This window comes from Nylanderia fulva, unplaced genomic scaffold, assembly GCF_048542155.1.
Source record: "Nylanderia fulva isolate GAGA-0341 unplaced genomic scaffold, ASM4854215v1 Scaffold19, whole genome shotgun sequence".
Classification (NCBI taxonomy): domain Eukaryota; kingdom Metazoa; phylum Arthropoda; class Insecta; order Hymenoptera; family Formicidae; genus Nylanderia; species Nylanderia fulva.
The window spans coordinates 271,665-291,008 of record NW_028190161.1 but is presented as its reverse complement, the minus strand read 5'-3'; the positions used below and the strand labels follow the sequence as shown (position 1 = coordinate 291,008).

Sequence of the window (19,344 nt, the reverse complement as noted above, 5' to 3'; positions counted from 1 at the left end):
AACTACGATTCTAAAAAAAAAACTGCGCAAGCAGATTTAAAATATCTTAAAGTGAGGTGCTGGTCATTTTTTAAATTTTGTCTTTTCAATTGCAAAAATGAATAAACGAAACGAATAAACAAGATTATTTTTACTACAAACGAATCTAAAAATAATTGCGTAAGCGGATTTAAAATATCTCAAAGTGGTATGACAATCTTTTTAAACATTTTTTATTTTTTAACTGATAAAACTAGAAACGAAATGCTATCATTTTCTGTATTAAAAAATTAATTTATAAAAATTCAGTTGCTAAGTTTGCCCTACGCAAGTATCGATGCACGCACAATCGACGTATTCGTTCCACTTTAAGATCTACATCGATCTATCTCCGCTTAAAGTCTTACTCGAACTTAAAAATATCGCAAATTCAGCTATGTAAATTTGGCACCTGACTTTCAAAAAAATTAATTTTTTAATACAGAAAATAGTTTTTCGTTCGTATAGTTGTTTATAGTAACAATAATTCCGTTTATAATCAATTAAAAAATTTTTAAAAATGATCAGCATATTCGAGTTTAATTGTAAGATATCTTAAATCCGCTTGCGCAGTTTTTTTTTAAATCGTTTGTAATTGTTTTTCGTTTGGTTTATTGTTGCACGGTTTAAAAATTGACTAATTATCAAAAGTGATTTTTGTCAATTAAATAATTTTTCAAATCTGCTTCTTCCATCAATGTAAATTTCGGTTGCAATTGGTACAAACTACAAAAGAATGTGAATAATATAAAAAAAATAAATTTTAAAAATCTTGAAAGTTAGCAAGTTACATTAGACAATTTGTTTGAACTATATTGTAAAAAAATTGTCTCCAAATGATCTCAACAATTTATCATTAACAGGTGCGATGTGATGACTGAGGAATATCCTATATATTTATTATAATTTTAAAAATTGATATTAAAAAATGTTAGAAATATTACAAGTATAATATGAATATATCTTTATATACATATAAGAAAAATCGCGATGTTACGTATTTTTTACTCCGTGACAGCGCACTTTATTATAAGAAATAAACAATTTCATCCTCGTTTCTCCCTATTGTTTCTGCATAATCGTTCTTTTAACACAGCTAATACGTCTTCTACGAGAGACATTAGCTAATATTTGCATGTATGTGCGCAAGACACTATGCTTGTTGTACAAACGTGTACGTATGTATGTATAGAATCTCGTTAACATCGTTCTTGCAGCGCATAATCGGTCTTTTCGTCGGACCTATACGATCGTTTTATCAAACAACTTGCAACGTTAATAGCTCGCTAAGAATCCGCGGAATAATAATGTACCACCAGGACGAACAAGCAGTCGTGCACGGCGTTTCGTCTATAGGTTGCAGGAAAGTCAGAGCGTGTGCTGCTTTTTCAATGAGGATTCGAGAGCCCGATTTGCATGCATGACAATTACCAAGCATCGAATCCATCAGAGCGAAGCCATCGGTCTCGTCGTGTAAGAGAGAGAAGAGGATATATAACGAAGATACTAGAGAATAAATAAAGTGAGGAGAGGGAAGTTAGAAGACGGAAAGTGTATGTACATATATATGTGAGAAAGATAGAGAGAGAGATAACGAGAAATAAAGAGAGAACAGCTCCTTTATTACACCAACGATATCGTTAAATCGAGTGTTTCCGAACGAGGTCTTTCTTGTTGCAAGACAAATATCAAGTATATCTTTTTATGCTATTTACATACAGTTCGCTAGTTGTTTGTATCAATTCTTATTTGCGCAAACTTTTTTCTCGATCAAAAACGAAAAAAACATTCTCGTTAAAATGATTATGCAATAAATAAAAGGCATATTAAGAGATAAGCAAGTTGAAATATTTCAGTCATGCTTGATTTCAATAATATAGGTAACAATATATCATAAATATTAATATCAATAAATTGAAAGATTGCTTTCCTTTTTTATAAATAACATATAAAAGAAATAATTACTCATAATATTTCAATATTAATATTAAACTTGTTGCTTTCTTTATAAGACATTTTTTCTTAATTGTTGAATTAATCCATAATTTGTACTTTTAATAACACGTCGGAGAAACAATAATACGTGTATGTTTATGAAATGTTGTGCAAGCTAATAAAAATCTAATTATTAAATATTTTGCTGTAAATACAGACTAAAGCACCGAAGAAATACGAGACACAAATAAACTATGAGTTCTCATATCTTAATTAAATAAGGAATATGAAGATAAGAACACAGATGGTAACGATATAAATAAATACATGATATAAATAAATCTATGTAATTATTAAGTTTACGTCTTATAATTAAAAGTATTACTTGCTGAAGAAAATAGTCCTATCTGCTCAAGTGCTTATGCGCGAACGATCTTGTTATTCTCTCTAGATTGTATAATCTATCACAAACGATCAAATCTCAAAATCGCTAGGCATTACCTTTTTCTTCTGAATTTTATTTTATAAATTCAAATAAATAATATCTCGATTAAATGCATCACAATAATAACAAAAATTAAATTATAATGAGCAGCTTATGGCATTAACAAAGCAGATTTTCAATACCGAATGGAAAATTCTATTTTATTTTATTTCATATATATATTTTAATAATTTTATATATTTGCATAGATTTTATATTTTAATTGTTTCAAATATGTATATCTTTTAAATATTAAATCCACGAATTCACAAAAATAACAATTTAATAATCTAACAAAATCTATAACAATGATCGTTCACCCACAATGAAGAGTAACAGTTCAGGACAATAAATAATATAAATATCCGACTGTGTTATATCTCTTGTGTCGAAATAAAACATAAAGCAAATTCATTGTTTAGTAAATGTAAAGCGAAAACATAACAATTATACGAAGATAATCATAAGGATTGTTTATTTTTCAATTCTATATTTTAATTGTATCTATGTATCCTATGAAAACCTTAAAAAATAAAATGTAGAGAATTTTATTAAGAAAACGCATTGAAAAAAATTATCAACTTAATTAAATCGCTCAACCAGATTACTATTTTGTTAATTAAACATATATAAGTATTTAAATCAAATACCTACACGTTTTCTTAGATTTAATGTTATATTTAATTTTAATATTTCTATAAGTTCAATTAACAAAATACTATTTAATTGATATAAGAATCCACATAATATAAGAATATTTTCTATTTTCGAAAATATGCATTTTTTACTGCAGAAATAGTGTTCATTCATTCTTCCATGATTTTATATATAATTTCATTATAAATTAATGATAAAATTTTTTTTCAGTCTCTCTATAGTACGAGATTAAAGATGCATATATCGAAGCAAGGTATAAGGGTTAAAACAATTATAACGGTATACTGACATGAGAAGAGAGGGTTAAAGCGTGCGCGTCCCGATGCGCCCCGGCTCTTAAAAACGGAGGTGCAGAGACCGGGACATAACAGAGAGAAGGCACCGACTGCACCGGTTCACCCTTCCGCATGCTTTTCAGACTTCGTGCAGCAACGAGATTAAACGGCCCTTCTGTACACGACGGTGCGTTACTTACGCAACGTTATGCGCGCACCGTCAAAGGGGAGAAAGCGGTGAGACAGAGAGAAGGAGCGGAGACTGGAACGGAGGAAGAAGATAGAAACGCGCGAGCTACGAGGAGAGACAGACTCGACAAAATCATAGAAAGAGAAAGAGACTTCTCTCACGCACACATGCGTGCAAAAAATATACACACATATATATACACACATACTCTGGTAAAGAATCCGTTCACAAAGCATATGGCGTGAGACAAACGGAAGTGCGTTAAAGAAAAGATGAGATTCGCCGAAAATCTTATTGCATCCTTTTTCTTATAATATTATGTTGTTAATTTTTTTTTTTTTTTCTATATTAAGTCTACGGGGAGAATTTTTACTTCCTATCTTTAAGATACTTTGAACGCAATTATTTAGTATATTCAGGACATTCAAATTATTTAAATATACAGCGGACATGCATTTAAATGAGTCTCTTTCGTAAGAGTCACGGTCGAAGATTAAGGATCGTATATAAATATAACAAAAAAAACGTGAAATACTTTTTACGCTTACTTGAATATATGTATATATCATTTTTGTCATATATATTGTTCTAAAACCTCCGATTCAAATTTTGATGATAATTGTCTGACTGAATTTTTCATAAAATGTCAACGCACGTATAATATTTGAGTTACAAATAATTGATAATAAAAAGATTTTTTTCACATTGTATAATTGAATATATTAATATTCTCCATGATTATCTATTTTCTACTACAAAATCTTATCGTAGTCTGTATGTTTATTTAAATATTAATTTTTTCAACATTTTAATTCGAATTTGACAGATATAGATTTTTAAGATTAGATGCTTTATGTTATAATTAATGTATTAGACTTTGAAAATATTAAATATATTGAAAAAATCAACAATCGGATCATTTCTTTAGTAGTGCAGCCAATATTTACATATATTGTACTATATCTCGATACAGATTTTTGTAAATATTCTTAATTCAATTAAAAAAAACATGTAAAATATATTTTTTATTAGGTTCCACGTCCATATCTACTTAAAGATAAGAAAGATAAGTTGCAAAACTTATTTATTTTATTTAGAATCGTATCAAATTCTTTCTATTTTTTTATATTTTAATGCACTGTGTATATATTTATATAGGCATTATATTGAATATAAAATTAATATAGATTGAATGTATAAGTTATATTATATATATATATATATATATATATATATATATAACAATTTAATACATATAAAAATTTATGTAACAATTGAAAAATATATATCTGAAACTGTTATATATGATAATACTCTGATAAATCCAGTTAATCATTCAATTAAGTTTCATATTACACTAAAAAAATTGTTAACTTAATTAAATCATTTAAGTAAATTACTCTCTGTTTTGTTAATTAAACATATATATTAGTATTTAAGTCAAATACACGTTTTGTCAGATTTAATATGTTATATTTAATTTAAATACTTCTATATATATGTTCAATTAGCAAATTAATATTTAGCTGAATGATTTAGTCAAGTTAACAACTTTTCTTTCAGTGTATAAATTATAAATAAGATTTTGCGTTGAGAAATTATATATATATAATTTTACGAAATTTCTAACATTCCAATAAATGCTATATATTACTATATGCATATATTTTTATTTTTCTCATAATCAACCTACATCAAAAGTATCAATCAAAATTTTCATAATTCTTAAATTAATTTTCACATATATATTAGTATTTAAGTCAAATACACGTTTTGTTAGATTTAATATTATATTTAATTTAAAGATTTCTATATGTTCAATTAACAAATAATAATATTTAACCGAACGATTTAGTCAAGTTGAGAACTTGTTTTCAATATATAAAGATTTTATATATAATTTTACGAGATTTCTCTAATTTTCCAAAAAATGCTATATTATAACTATATGCACATTTTTCTCATAATCAACCTACGTCAATAAAATTCTCAATCAGAATTGTCATATAATTCTGAAATGAATATTTCCATCTCCATCGATATAAATATAAACTTGAGGCAAAATATATAAATATATAATATATAAATATTAATTTGCTAATTGAACATAAAGAAATATTTAAATTAAACGTAGCATATTAAATCTGACAAAACATGTATTTGACTTAAATACTAATATATATTTAATTAACAAAACAGAGAATAATTTACTTAAACAGTTTAATCAAGTTAACAATTTTTTTTAGTGTAATGTAAAATGATTAACTTAATTGAATGATTAACTGGATTAACAGAATATTATCGTATATAACACTTTCAGATATAGATTTTTTCAATTGTTACATAAATTCTTATATGTATTAAATTGTATAATATATAATTTATATATATATATATATATAATATAACTTATACATTCAATCTATATTAATTCTATATTTAATATAATGCCTATATAAATAAGCATTATTGTGAAAATTGGGCGTCGCAGCGAGGTGCCATAACGCAAGAGGGTAAAAAAAGAAATACACAAAGTATGTACATACCATCCACAGGGCACGACGCGTGGAACAAGAAGAGAACAGCCAGGGCGAGGAAGCTCGCCATGCCGCCGTCGCGGACGCTTCTCGTCCTCATCTTCCCTGAACTTCCGCCGCAGCCGGTAGTCCGCCGTGATGATCGTGATGCTGACCGCCGTCGCGGATCCGCGAGGAATCCACCGCCGGCGATGATGTCGTTCGTCGCGGCTCAACGCCGATCGCGACCGGGTGTTCGCGCGCGTGACTCGCGGACGATGACGACCGATCGCGGTATCATCCTCCGGCGATCGCGGAGATGAGACGGTGGCGAGGAGATGACGTCGCCCCGCCGACGAGACACTTGTCACCGCGGTTGTTGCCACTGTCGGGGCCGCTGACGCGCGGCGCGCACTCGCATAAGAGCCACTTCCGGAGGATCGAACGAAATTCGATTCTTCGGCTTTTCGATTCTTCAGTCGCAGCCAACTTCACTCTTCACGTCCTTTCTCTCTCTCTTTCTGTTTTTCTACACGAGAGCGTTGTTGTTTTTATCACGCACGTCTCTCCTCGCGACGTTGGTCCAGATAAGGATTCTTCGTTTGACAGATCGAAGACTCGCCGGGAAAATGAGGGATCCCTTGAAGAACCGGTCGTTTCCTCGTCAGATGCGGCTCTTCAGATGCCTGTCGCCGTCGTGCGACGTCTCCGTCGCGGAAGATGCGCCGCCATTTTCCTACCGACAGGCCCGGCCTATTAGCCTCCGACGAGCACGCTCGAGCGATGTCGAAGGATATAATGTAATATGTATTTTCAGGCTGCTGGCTCGCGAGGAGGTGTCACTGGCGTTCAGTCGTGCCTCAGCACGGCTCGATCTCGCGAACACGACGCCTCGTCGCGCATCGTCGTTCTTCTCTCCGTTCTTTCGGCACTGTTCCCGTAATTTTCGGCGCAACCTTGACGCGACCCGTGACGTATCTCACTCGCGACCTCACGCGCCGAACGTCGAACAGCGACTGATACCGCCGCCTGCTACTGCCGCGCTACTGCTGCCGCTACCCCCACTCCTCAACCTTCAGCCGATAGCGAAACGTGTCGCTGCCTTCTTTTCAGGGTCGTACATAGCTGCCTGTACGATGTAGGCACTTCTTTTGCAAATAATTGTTATAACATATTGAAAAATGGACATCATAAAAACATTTACAATTAAAACATTTACAATTAAAGAGAATAAAATATTAGAAATAATATATATATATATATATATATATATATATATATATATATATATATATATATATATATATTAAATTAATATATATATAAATTAGCAGAATATTTAATTCCTTTTTTTGATAAAATAATTGCTTAATTTTTAATTATATCTTTTCATAGATTTAAATCTTCATGAAAATTGAAATGAATACTTTATGCTCGACTATGAACAGTTTCACATCTTATTTTACAAATTTTTAAAAAATAGTAAAAAATTGTAATCTCATAAAGAATTAATTGCAGATAATTGTTATAAGCGTGTTGAAAAATCGAGATCATAAAAACATTCATATCATATACATCATATACATATATATATTAAATTAAAAAAACATTTAATTCCTTCTTTTGATAAAATAATTGCTTAATTATATCTTTTTATATATTTAAGCTTCCAAAAGGTTGAAATAAATACTTTATGTTTAATTATATATACAGTTTCATATCTCATAAATTTGCAAATTTAAAAAAAATAATTGTAAATCTCATAAAAAGTTAATAGCATTACAATTAATACTTTATATATAAAATTAATTAAATCATATCTGTATTTCTCTACTTTCTAATATACATATTATTCAAAAATTCTTGCAATTATTTTATCATGTCTGTGTTATCACATTTATATGTTCATCAATAACAAAGAATAACAAAAAATTGATACACTACTGTAAGACAATTCACGCATGCGCCGATTCGATATACATATATATTACCATTCCATTAGTATCAAAATTTCGCAATTTACAAGGTATATTAATTTGACGCAATTCCCATTTAATAATATTCTTCCCGTTGCAAAGAATATTTCAACGAAACAAAATCTTGAAATATTTTTACTTTATAAATATTACATTGTGTACATGCAGAAAATATAGAATATAAAGTACATATATCTAAAACCAATGTCAATTCTTTTCTTAATTTTTCATAAAGAAAGGCCCGTGACAGGACATTATTTTTCTCACAATTTTTTCAGGAATATTTAACAAATTCCATAATATATACAGAAACAATTATCATGCATGCAAAAGCTTTTTTTTGTAAACATTTATTTATAAATTTCTTTATAGTATATACTTATAAACTATACACATTATGTAAATCAATATAATTTACATATGCACATATAAGTATGAAGATACTCTATTAAAATAGTGTCACAAGATTTAGAAATAACTCACTAATTTTAGTAATACATGTCTATTAATCACAAAGTAATTTTATTAATTTTAAATAATGTAAAATGTTATTCTTTATTACAACGCTTATCACAAATGAATAATAAATTATTATCTGATTTTTTGCCAGAAACATTGCTAAATTATAAATTCTTTAGTTAAAATATTTTGATAATGTGACAAATGTATGACAAATTTCAAAACATTATAAGATTATCAACCTTTGAAATTCATCATCATATTATATCATTTGCGATATATTACACATGTATTTCTTTATCAAAGGATTAACCGTACTAAAATTGACAGTATAATTAAATGAGTGCAAATATTTGTGTATAATAAAATAAAATTTTCTACAGTAATTTTTGTTATTAAACATTGTTGATATGCGTTGAGGCGATCCAGAGTTGTGCGAAATTATCCTATAATATTTATATAATAGATAATACAAATAAGCTCTCTGCCTTTTACACCACCAGACAACTATCTTTCTCTCTCTTTTTCTTTCTTTCTATCTTAATATATCTAGAACCATTTAACTGATCATCTTCCTTTAAGAAAATACTATGAAATCAAGCTTTCATCATTATTAATATACAATCAAATAGATAATTGTGATAAAAAATCCAATATGTTTTTCTTTTAATTAATTCATCTTAATTTGTCTCTTTAAGTGTTGTAAGATAAACGTTACATAATGTATTATTAAAAATAATATAGCAATATAAGCTGATCTAGCTTTATAAAGTTTAATCTCATAAAAAATGAACAGAAACTCACAAAATAAAAATAGAAGATAAAATATTTTCTTCAATATCTCTTATAGATTAAAGTATATTTCTGAAAAATGTAATTTTATACTGTAATTTCCTTTTCTCTAACCGTCTACATTAGTTATAGGAAAAATTGATACAAATTTACATAACAACATAAAATAAATGTCGTATGTAATCGCATATTATTATATTGCTCAGTCAATTATTTATACGTTCATCAAAAGATAAACGTACTCATTAAATTAATTATATTCTACATCTTATACATCTGTCTGTCAGAAAAGTAATGAGATTGAATATGTAGTTTAATCTCATTATTTGCATTGTGTGTATTTAATCTCATACTTTTTTGATAGACCGTATATTCTATAAATGCATTCATATATCTATAGATACAATCAACAAGATCCTTGTTAATTATAAATATTACATATGTATCAAATTGGAAGTATTGTTTATAGATTGGTCTATTTCCTTTTAAATTTGCGTTTGACTACCCCATGCTCTCGAAATCGCGGATCTCGCAAGTTTTTTACCAATAGTCTGAACAACAAAACCAATCTTTTGTAACCGATCATGATCTAAAATCTTCCTTCCGTCAAAAATATATGCTGGTTTCATCATTCCCGCATAAATTTGTGTGTAGTTCAGCTCCTAAAAATTGCATAACAGATAATAAAATAGTGATTAATTTTTTTTTATACAAGTATTAAATCGGTATATTTAACGTGATCTCATAAAAAAATTAGCACGAATCATATATCAATGATGAAATCTCAGACTTATCAGATTAATCAAATTAAATTAATGGTTACATAATATATAAATATTTTTATCGAAGAAAGAAGCTAATTCTTACTTTATCAATTATCAAAGGAACAATCAATCTATTCCGTAGTTATATAATGTATATAAAAAAAATATCAAAAGATACTCACGATAAATTCGTCCCATTCGGTGCACAAAACTATCGCATGTGTATTTTTCGTAGCGCTATAAGCATCTTTATAAATACTGATTCGACTTTTTACATCTTCGGGATTGCTCGTTACACTCGGATGAATCAAGTCTTGAATGATTTGAGTTTCCTCGACCTACATATATTAGAAAGGCGTAATGGTAATGTATTCATTGGCAATTATTCACTAATGAAATTCTTTTTAATTTCTGTGATTGACTTTATAGAAAAATTATATTATTCAATTAAAGAGTATTAAAAATAGTACAGATTGTTCTTTAAAAGAAACATGATCTATATGTAAAATTTAGTTTAATATGTAATAATTTATTTAATATACTAATAAACAAATTAATTTCACTTTAACGAAAATTTAATTATAGTAAGTAGAAAATTATATTTACAATACTAAACGTATAAGAAATTGAAAATTTTTTCCAAATAAGTTTTAAAAATATAATTATATAATGTATAGAAAATATTATTTTATTTTTTTTTTTTTTAGAATCTAATTTAAAGTGTAATATGTGTGAATAAAATATAATAAACATCGAAAATTGTGACTTATGATAGCTTGCGAAATTAAATTTTTAATATGTTCCCAAAGTAAACCAAATACACTTAACATCTGGAACACGTTGTATAAGTAAAGAAAAAAGGTGCTGACCTTGGGGTCGTAAATATGAAGAACGGCGCCTTCGTCCAGTAACGTCTTTGCAACATGAATCGATGGTGATTCACGCGTGTCTCCAGTATTTTTCTTGAAGGCGAAGCCTAGCAAGGCAATCCTTTTATCCGTCACAGTGTTGAAGAGGGATTCTATGACCTTCGCGGAAAATCTCGATTTCTGATATTCGTTCATATTGATTACCTGTTGCCAATACGCCGCTACTTCAGGCAAATTCAGACATTCGCAAATATACACTAAATTTAGAATGTCTTTTTGAAAGCAGGAACCGCCAAAACCGACAGACGCGTGAAGGAACTTGGAACCGATTCGTGAATCAAGTCCGACTGCTCGAGCTACTTCGGACACATCAGCACCCGTGGCTTCGCATACGGCTGACAATGAATTTATACTGGATATTCGTTGTGCCAGGAAAGCGTTTGCAGCCTAAAATAAAAAAAGATTCAATATGTTTATTGCAATATAAATTATTATTACAATTTATTGTTTTATTTTTTTACGCTTGTCAAAATTTAATTTTGTTAAAAAGCTGTAATGTTTATTAATAGTTTATAATAATTTTTATTTTTTATTAATAATCTCCAAATCAAGTTATATACATCGAAAATCGAAGTGATAAAATTCATCATTTTAAAAAGCTATTTCTTATTATCTTATTTAATATATTTACATTTGCAAATAATGTGTTGCAATAGAATCTGATTCATTTATAAAAGAAATAGCTATTTCTAAAACTGATTACTTATAATAACATCGTTGTATTATGACTTAAAAGAGTAGAGTAAATGATTACTCACTAGTTTCGACAGTTCGGAACTCCATGTATTAGTCGTTAAAATATTTTCTCTTGGAATCCAATGTTCGTAAACTTTGCAAAGTTCTTCCATAGCTATTTGTCCTTCCGGCGAGTTTTCTCCACCGATCAGCACTCTATCTGCGTTTACCAAATCTTCTATAGCGGTTCCTTCGGCCAGAAATTCTGGATTTGAAAGAATCTGAAAAATAATTGACATTAACATAAACATAAAATCAAAAGACAAATAATCTCAACGAGCGTGCAAGAAATAAATTAACGCGCGCAGTAGTTGCAAAATTATAATTGCCTCAACAAAAAAGTCATGAACAATTACGCGGGATGAAGAAAGAGTGTTACCTTGAAAGACCGGAATTAATTTAAACAAATATAAACTCGTATTAGCGATTCTACAATTAATCATGATAATAGACACAGCAAAGACACAGAATGTAATAAAACTTTACATGCCACACATGTAAAGTATTGAATATTTTAATATCAATTTTGAAGAAACAATTCAATAGACACGATTTTTTAATAAAATAAATTAATACAATATAATATTTTTTGAGAGTAATTACTTAATAAATATTAAAGATAAGCACAGAGCAAAAATAATACCATATAAATATAAAATATATCATAAATCATGACAATTAACAATCAATTAAATTAAATTAAAATCGCAGTATTATGGAAAAATGTTACTTGAAGAAAGTTTATATTTTGTATTTTGCACATAGCACATTTTATATAGGCTGTGCAATATTTTTTTAATTTGATATGTATAAAATATATTTAATATTTAAATATAAAAACAGCAAACTAATTGTATATATATTTTAATTACACACAGCTTATTTTAGTCACATGTATATTACTTTCATTATAAAAATAAAACAATGCAAAAAATAAAATAAAATAAAAAATAAAATTGTAATTTAATGTAAAAAGTTTATTAAAAAATTTTATTTTAATTTAAAAGATTATTTTTTACTTTCGTTATTTCATTGTTTGTATTGTTTTATTTTTATAATTAAAATGATATACATGTAATTAAAATAAGTTATGAGTAATTAGAATATATATTTAATAGTTTGCTGTCTTTATATTGAAATATTATTAAATACATAGATTTTATATGTATCAAATTAAAAAATATTACAATTGCAGTTAACAAACGGCAATTTTACCTGATAGGAAACGCCTGGCTTATGATTGGCGCGCAGGATATTCATAATACTCTCGGCTGCTCGTACTGGTACAGTACTCTTCTCAACGACAATTTTGTCTCCTGTTGCGACTTCTGCGATCATTCTTGCAGCATTCTCCACGTATTTCAAGTCAGCCGCTCTTCCTTTGCCGTTGCCGAAGGTTTTCGTTGGCGTGTTCACTGAGATAAATATCAAATCTGCCTCCTTAATAGCTGTTTCGATATCGGTGGAAAAGAATAAATTTTTTCCACGACATTTTTGCACCACTTCGTCCAAACCAGGTTCATATATCGGCAATTTTTGCGAATTCCATTGTGCTATTCTCTCCTTGCTCTTATCAACGACGGTTACTTGAATCTCCGGGCATTTCAGCGCAATAACACTGCATGTGGGTCCACCTACATAACCAGCGCCAATGCAGCAAATTTTTCGAATTCTTGTCATTTTGATCAGCTGTAATTTAATCTGAAAAAATTCATACATATAATTGCGTTTAAAATCACATCTAAAGAAATTACAATTATAAAATATATATGTAGAATAAATTTTATGTTGCAATATAGAAAAAAATTATCAATTCTTATCTATGAGAAAATCATATATGCATATTTTCATCATATATGTAATTTCTTTGTCATTTTTCTTTAATTGAAAAGAAAATGTCAAAACAAAAAAAAATAAATAGCTTAATTTTTAAATTCTTTCTCTAGAATTAATAATGTGTGAATTGATGAATTCTCTAGAATTGATGAGTGAAAATTAAAGATTTATAATGACTGATTTTTAATTATTATCAAGTGTAAAGAATGATATATTATTTTCTGGATATTTAATATAATTTTTAATTATTTGAAGATAAATAGAATTGCATATATTGTTTTAAAATTTTATGTACAGCTATTATAAATTAATTTGTAAATTAATAACTTGTGTATATCAATATTATCTGATAAAACTAATCTAATAGATGATAACAAAGAAAAATAAAGTCTTATAATGATATCCTAAAATAATCTATTATAATATACATATACACATACATTTATATATGTATATATCTAAAAAATTTGATTTAAATTATATTTAACAATTTGTACTGAATAATTTCTTACAAAAGAAATAGAGATATTAAATTAGAAGGAATATATAATAAAAATATACATATAAAATTAAAAAAAAATTTATATGAAAGATTATTTCTGTTAAAAAATGTGGCTCTAAAGCTAAATGAAACATTGTCATATTCATTTTTATCAAAAAAAAATATTTTATCACAAAAATCCTTATTGCCTAAATTATCATATCACCAATGCCAGGAAGTTGATAAAAGTATATCTATCAGGCTTTGATAATATACATATGTCAACGAAAGTGTAAATATTATGTATTACTAATTTGTTTCTTATTATTTGGTAACATCAACATTTTTTCCTTTACATACCTATTGAGATTATATATAAATTATTGTAACATATCGCAGGATTATACGTTTTTGATTATTCAAATTGAAAGTTATATATTGCAAAAAATGTACTGAGAATTGTAAACCAATAATAATAAATAAAATAAATATAGAGATGGTCATTTTCATCCATGACATGTTTGGAAATACAATTACGTAGTACGTGCTCCGAAATGAATTCGCCTGAAACGATTCAGAAAATATCCATACAATTAATTCGTTTTCTTACTTACTCGATTAAAGGTGCGGACTCTCTGACGATCGGCGAAGAAGTGACATAAAAGCGAGTACAAAGGATGTGAGCTGCAGTTTATTTATTGCGAGCGAGATGATGCACGTGGCTTCCACAGTAAAAAAACAATTTCTTTCATAACAGATAGCTGCGGCGTGACGATGTTAACTCGCGCTGCATACACTTTTTATACATTTTGGATCCTTTGAACATCATACATCCGTCATTTCGAGACACTGTAGTATGGAGTGAAGTAAACGTTAAAACTCTACACCGATGTCGCATCGTTGCCACGTCAAGATGTCGCAAAAGCGCATGCGTGATTGGCAACACTGACGACTATGTTCACCTTTAATGAAAATACATCATAATGAATGAACATTATATGTAAATGAATGATTTTTCAGTACTGACAAAATATGCTAAAGAATTTAAATATTATATTATGATAACTTCTGAAATCATTCATAATATTCACTAAAGCTTATTAAAAATCAAACATATAAAACTAAATAATAAAAAAATAAATAATAAAAATTATAAGAATAAATAATTAAAAGAAAGTTTGCTTATTATGAATGTCTTATATGTAGGAAACTGCACTCATTAATAAATTAAAAGTATTTAAAATATGTATAATTAGTTAAATTAATTTATATATACTATATAATTTTAAATCATGCAGCTAGATTTGACGAAATAAATCTCTTATATTGACAGATTTTACACTCATTAAAGAAAATATTGCACATTAAGAAGATTTGAAATAATAATTTATCCTATACACATATTTGCCAATAAAAGTATAAATATACACTTTTAAAAACTGTTTTATATAAATATTTAATATTTTTTAATACAATATTTAATGCTTTTTGATGTTTTGTATTAATGTTTTTTATACTAATAGCAATTGAGAATAGATATTATCTTTAACAAAATTTAATTAATTGGAATAAAATACTCATTAAGAGCCTATTGAGAGTATATATAACTATATATATCAAAATATGATACTTTTCAACAGCACATGTAGTATAGGATGTACCATTAAAGTCTATTATTCTCGATCAAGCGAGACGTATGTGAATAATAATTCAATATATAATAGCTAACTGAATCAATTTAATTTTCTCGTTTATATTTCGTTGCAATAAAGTATCAGACGAAATAAGTTAGTGACTCTAATTCAGATTAAAGAAATAATTACTGTCCTTAATGATCATCACAAAATCTTAACTTTTAATTTATATTTGTCACATCAATTCTTACTTGATTAAATAAATATATTAAAATAAGCTTCTACACGCAATCGCGATCGAGATCGAAAAACTATATATAATATATTTCTTATAATAAATTATTAAGAGTTATCAACATTTTAAATTAATATATAATTACATATATCCTGACGATAGATATGCAAACACATTTTTCGCGTAATTCATTTAACTGAGTAAGAATTGTGAAAAAATATAAGTATAAATTAAATATTTAGATTTTATAGCAAAATCTCTTTACAAAAATTATTTCCTTAATCTTAATTATATATATATATATATATATATATATATATATATATATATATATAATATATATGATATACATTTGTTTCTATTATATTAATCAATCCATACCTTGATGTATGTTTCATATAGAAAATGTTTCATATAGATAATTTCTGTTTACATTTATAGCAAAACAGATAGGTACAATCGAAAATACCCTGCTCGAATAGATTCTTATCAGTCAACATAAATCTTATCAGCCATCCTCACATGATAACAGCTTCAAATTACTAAAAAAACATCAAACTATATCAACATGTATAATTATAACATAACACACAACTATCATTATTGTAAATCATTATAAACTATAAATAAACAATATAGATTATAACATAAGATTAATGAAGAGAGAATGAAAGAAAAAGAGAAATAAAAATTCACATACATTTTCTAATAAAATCAATTGTGACATTAAATGTTTTGTCACATATTTGAATCACATGATGCTTGACATGAATTAACGATGTGATCCTGTAAATCTCCTCAATGATTTCTGTTCAATTAATTTTCTGTTTGTCTTATCAAACATTAACTAATCATTAAGCACTAATATTGTCGACTCTCTGGGTATATCCAAGCACTCGATCTTCAAATAACCGATATACCTGTTTTAAAACATATATTTCTGTATATATTTCATAATTTTCGAAAAATCATAAATGTGAAAACATTAAAATAAATATTTACCATGCAACAAGTTGTCTGAATTACAGACTACATTAAAGGCAATTTTATAAAACTCCTTTATAAGACATTCATGATACAGAAATAATTGGCTCAACAATGTAGTCCTGACGATGAGCTTGAATCCTTTGTATCATTTTCAGTGCTTGATAAATCTGTAACTGCATCTTGTTCTTAAATATTTCAACTTTTAGAACAGGTAGAAACTCTCTCTCTCTGTCTGTACAAAAGAATAATATACAGATCATCCACAGCAGACATAAACGATTTCACCAATTTTGTTGGTTGTCCTCTTTATTCTCCAACTTTTTCCAGAATACTCTGATGCTATACCTGTATGCTAATGGATGTTTTGTTCTATAATTCTATTTAATGATAACAATGCCCTCGATGAATTGTGACAGCTTGAAAACATCTTTTGCAAACTCTTCCTCCATGCATTCGTCTTCAGTCTGCGAAAGAGAAGATAATAATTTTCAGAATAAAAAAAAAATAAATCATCAAATTATTCGGTCTTATCATAACAGTAGTTGAATGTTTCACAAATTCTTGATCAAATATTTTATCAAAACAATTATGAATAAAGACATGTTTGAAAGGTGCTGTCCCGAATTCTTGTCAATATCCTTTAAAATATAATTCAGTGAAAAGAAAAGCGATAATTGATAATATATAATATTAATTATATGCAGCAGCTTCGCGGAAAAGCTCGTTCTATGCAAATAAAAGTGTATATTCTCTCAATCTGAATTCGTATTTACCACCATCATGTTTACGTTCAAACAGTTGGTCGAGACTTTGGGGGATTAAAACCTCTTATATCTCTACATCTTCTCCTAATACATACTTCTTCGTACAATATGTTTTGTCGTTAACTCGACGAGAGATGACGCGGAGAACATACTTTGCGAAGAGGGTATCTGTCAGGAGAATATCATGCGAAGAGGTTTTATTTCAAGCGTATTTACGAACATAAAGCGGGGATCACATACCTTTCCATAACGCATAAGCATAAGAAATTTGATTGGTTCATGAACGTGCATATGCATAAAGGTGCTTTTTCACGAGCCGCTGAAACCGATTGTTTGAACGACAAAAATGATCACATAACAACTTTTGTCGCTGAACTAAACACTAAACAGCGATAATTTTTGTTGATGAAGAGTAGCAGCGCGACAGAATAGACAGCTTGAGCAGTAAATGCTTTGTAGTTAAATTAATTCAAACTACAAAATTGTTGGTGTTGAATTATGAGCGACAAATCTGTCGCTTCAATTAGCGACACGTAAAATTGCACCTTACGCGTTATGGAAAAGTGTGTGCTCCCCAGATAAACAATAAACATATTTCAGCAGATTGCTTGCATAATGACAATAGACAACATTATTAATTGAAAATACTTACATAAACATTAACCCAGCAAACACCAATATATAATTGTTACATTGCTATAATAAAACGGAATATAACAGGTAATATAACGTGTACGTTACATGTAATATCCATGTTAGTTGTAATTTCTCACTCATAGATGTAACATTTTAATATAACATATATTACATTGTAGTTATATTGTAATTATATACCAAATAGCACATTGATGTATTGATAAGTCAGTGCTATCTTGGGATATAATGACAATATAACTACAATGTAATATATGTAATATTAAAAATGTTATATCTATGAGTGGGAAATTACAACTAACATATACGTTACATGTAACATGCTTAAGTATATAACATTTATATATTGTGTTTGCTGGGAACAGATGCGTTCTCATATGATATAAGTCCAGCAAACACAGTATATAAATGTTATATGCTTAAGCATGTTACATGTAACGTATATGTTAGTTGTAATTTCCCACTCATAGATACGTAACATTTTTAATATTACATATATTACATATTGTAGTTATATTGTCATTATATCCCAAGATAGTACTGACTTATCAATACATATCAATGTGCTATTTAGTATATAATTACAATATAACTACAATGTAATATATGTTATATTAAAATGTTACATATGTAACATTTTCTATGAGTGGGAAATTACAACTAACATGGATGTTACATGTAACGTACACGTTATATTACCTGTTATATTCCGTTTTATTATAGCAATGTAACAATTATATATCGGTGTTTGCTGGGTTACGATATAATGTTTTATAAATATGTTTAAAATATTATTAATAAATATTTTTAAAAAAATGTTAATTGATGTTTTATAAATGTTTTCAAAATATCATTTAATAACATATTGCTCTCAAAATATTAATAAAATATTTTAAAAACGTTAATTTCAACATTACCGAAACCTCTAAATCGATGTCAAAATTTGTTCATAATGATATACAATGTTAAAAACGACATACTTGACAACAATAATAACGTTGTAGCAATGATTTTTTGGTTACT

General features: G+C 27.9%; 2 protein-coding genes across 8 annotated transcripts in view; both read right to left on the bottom strand.

Annotated features, from left to right (window-relative positions):
* The window catches only part of babo (TGF-beta receptor type-1 babo), a 44,984-nt gene extending 37,703 nt beyond the window's left edge, over positions 1-7,281 (bottom strand). For 4 of the 6 annotated variants that reach the window (XR_014924516.1, XR_014924517.1, XR_014924515.1 and 1 more), the window contains exon 1: positions 6,106-7,281. Coding sequence is in view for 2 of the 6 variants with exons in the window: in XM_029309044.2 (XP_029164877.1) it covers positions 6,106-6,196 (91 nt within the window). In the remaining 4 variants the exon portion in view is untranslated. The remainder of the gene's footprint in view (positions 1-6,105) is intronic. The other 2 variants (XM_029309044.2, XM_029309045.2) reach the window with 1 other exon arrangement.
* An 894-nt stretch (positions 7,282-8,175) lies between these two features.
* On the bottom strand, positions 8,176-17,840 carry sgl (UDP-glucose 6-dehydrogenase sgl). 2 transcript variants are annotated; one of them, XM_029309136.2, is made up of 11 exons: positions 17,677-17,840; positions 17,249-17,367; positions 16,919-17,135; positions 16,617-16,836; positions 16,298-16,458; positions 14,662-15,009; positions 12,946-13,431; positions 11,754-11,951; positions 10,936-11,382; positions 10,249-10,404; positions 8,176-9,964 (listed from the first exon to the last, which is right to left on the bottom strand). In XM_029309136.2, exons 7-11 carry the CDS (start codon positions 13,408-13,410, stop codon positions 9,788-9,790), a joined length of 1,443 nt encoding a protein of 480 aa, XP_029164969.1. In that variant the 5' UTR covers positions 13,411-13,431; positions 14,662-15,009; positions 16,298-16,458; positions 16,617-16,836; positions 16,919-17,135; positions 17,249-17,367; positions 17,677-17,840; the 3' UTR covers positions 8,176-9,787. The 2 variants fall into 2 exon arrangements, with proteins under 2 accessions (XP_029164969.1, XP_085337795.1); XM_085481669.1 differs by having other exon boundaries at positions 16,919-17,367; positions 17,763-17,838.
* Positions 17,841-19,344: the final 1,504 nt, after the last annotated feature.

Coding starts and splice junctions, on each gene's coding strand:
- sgl (XM_029309136.2), bottom strand. CDS start 13,410: ATGACAAGAATTCGAAAAATTTGCTGCATTGGCGCTGGTTATGTAGGT. Junction 11,952..12,945: donor AGCCAGGCGTTTCCTATCAG/GTAAAATTGCCG, acceptor ATTATTTTTCAG/ATTCTTTCAAATCCAGAATT. Junction 9,965..10,248: donor CCGAATGGGACGAATTTATC/GTGAGTATCTTT, acceptor TGCAATTTTTAG/GAGCTGAACTACACACAAAT.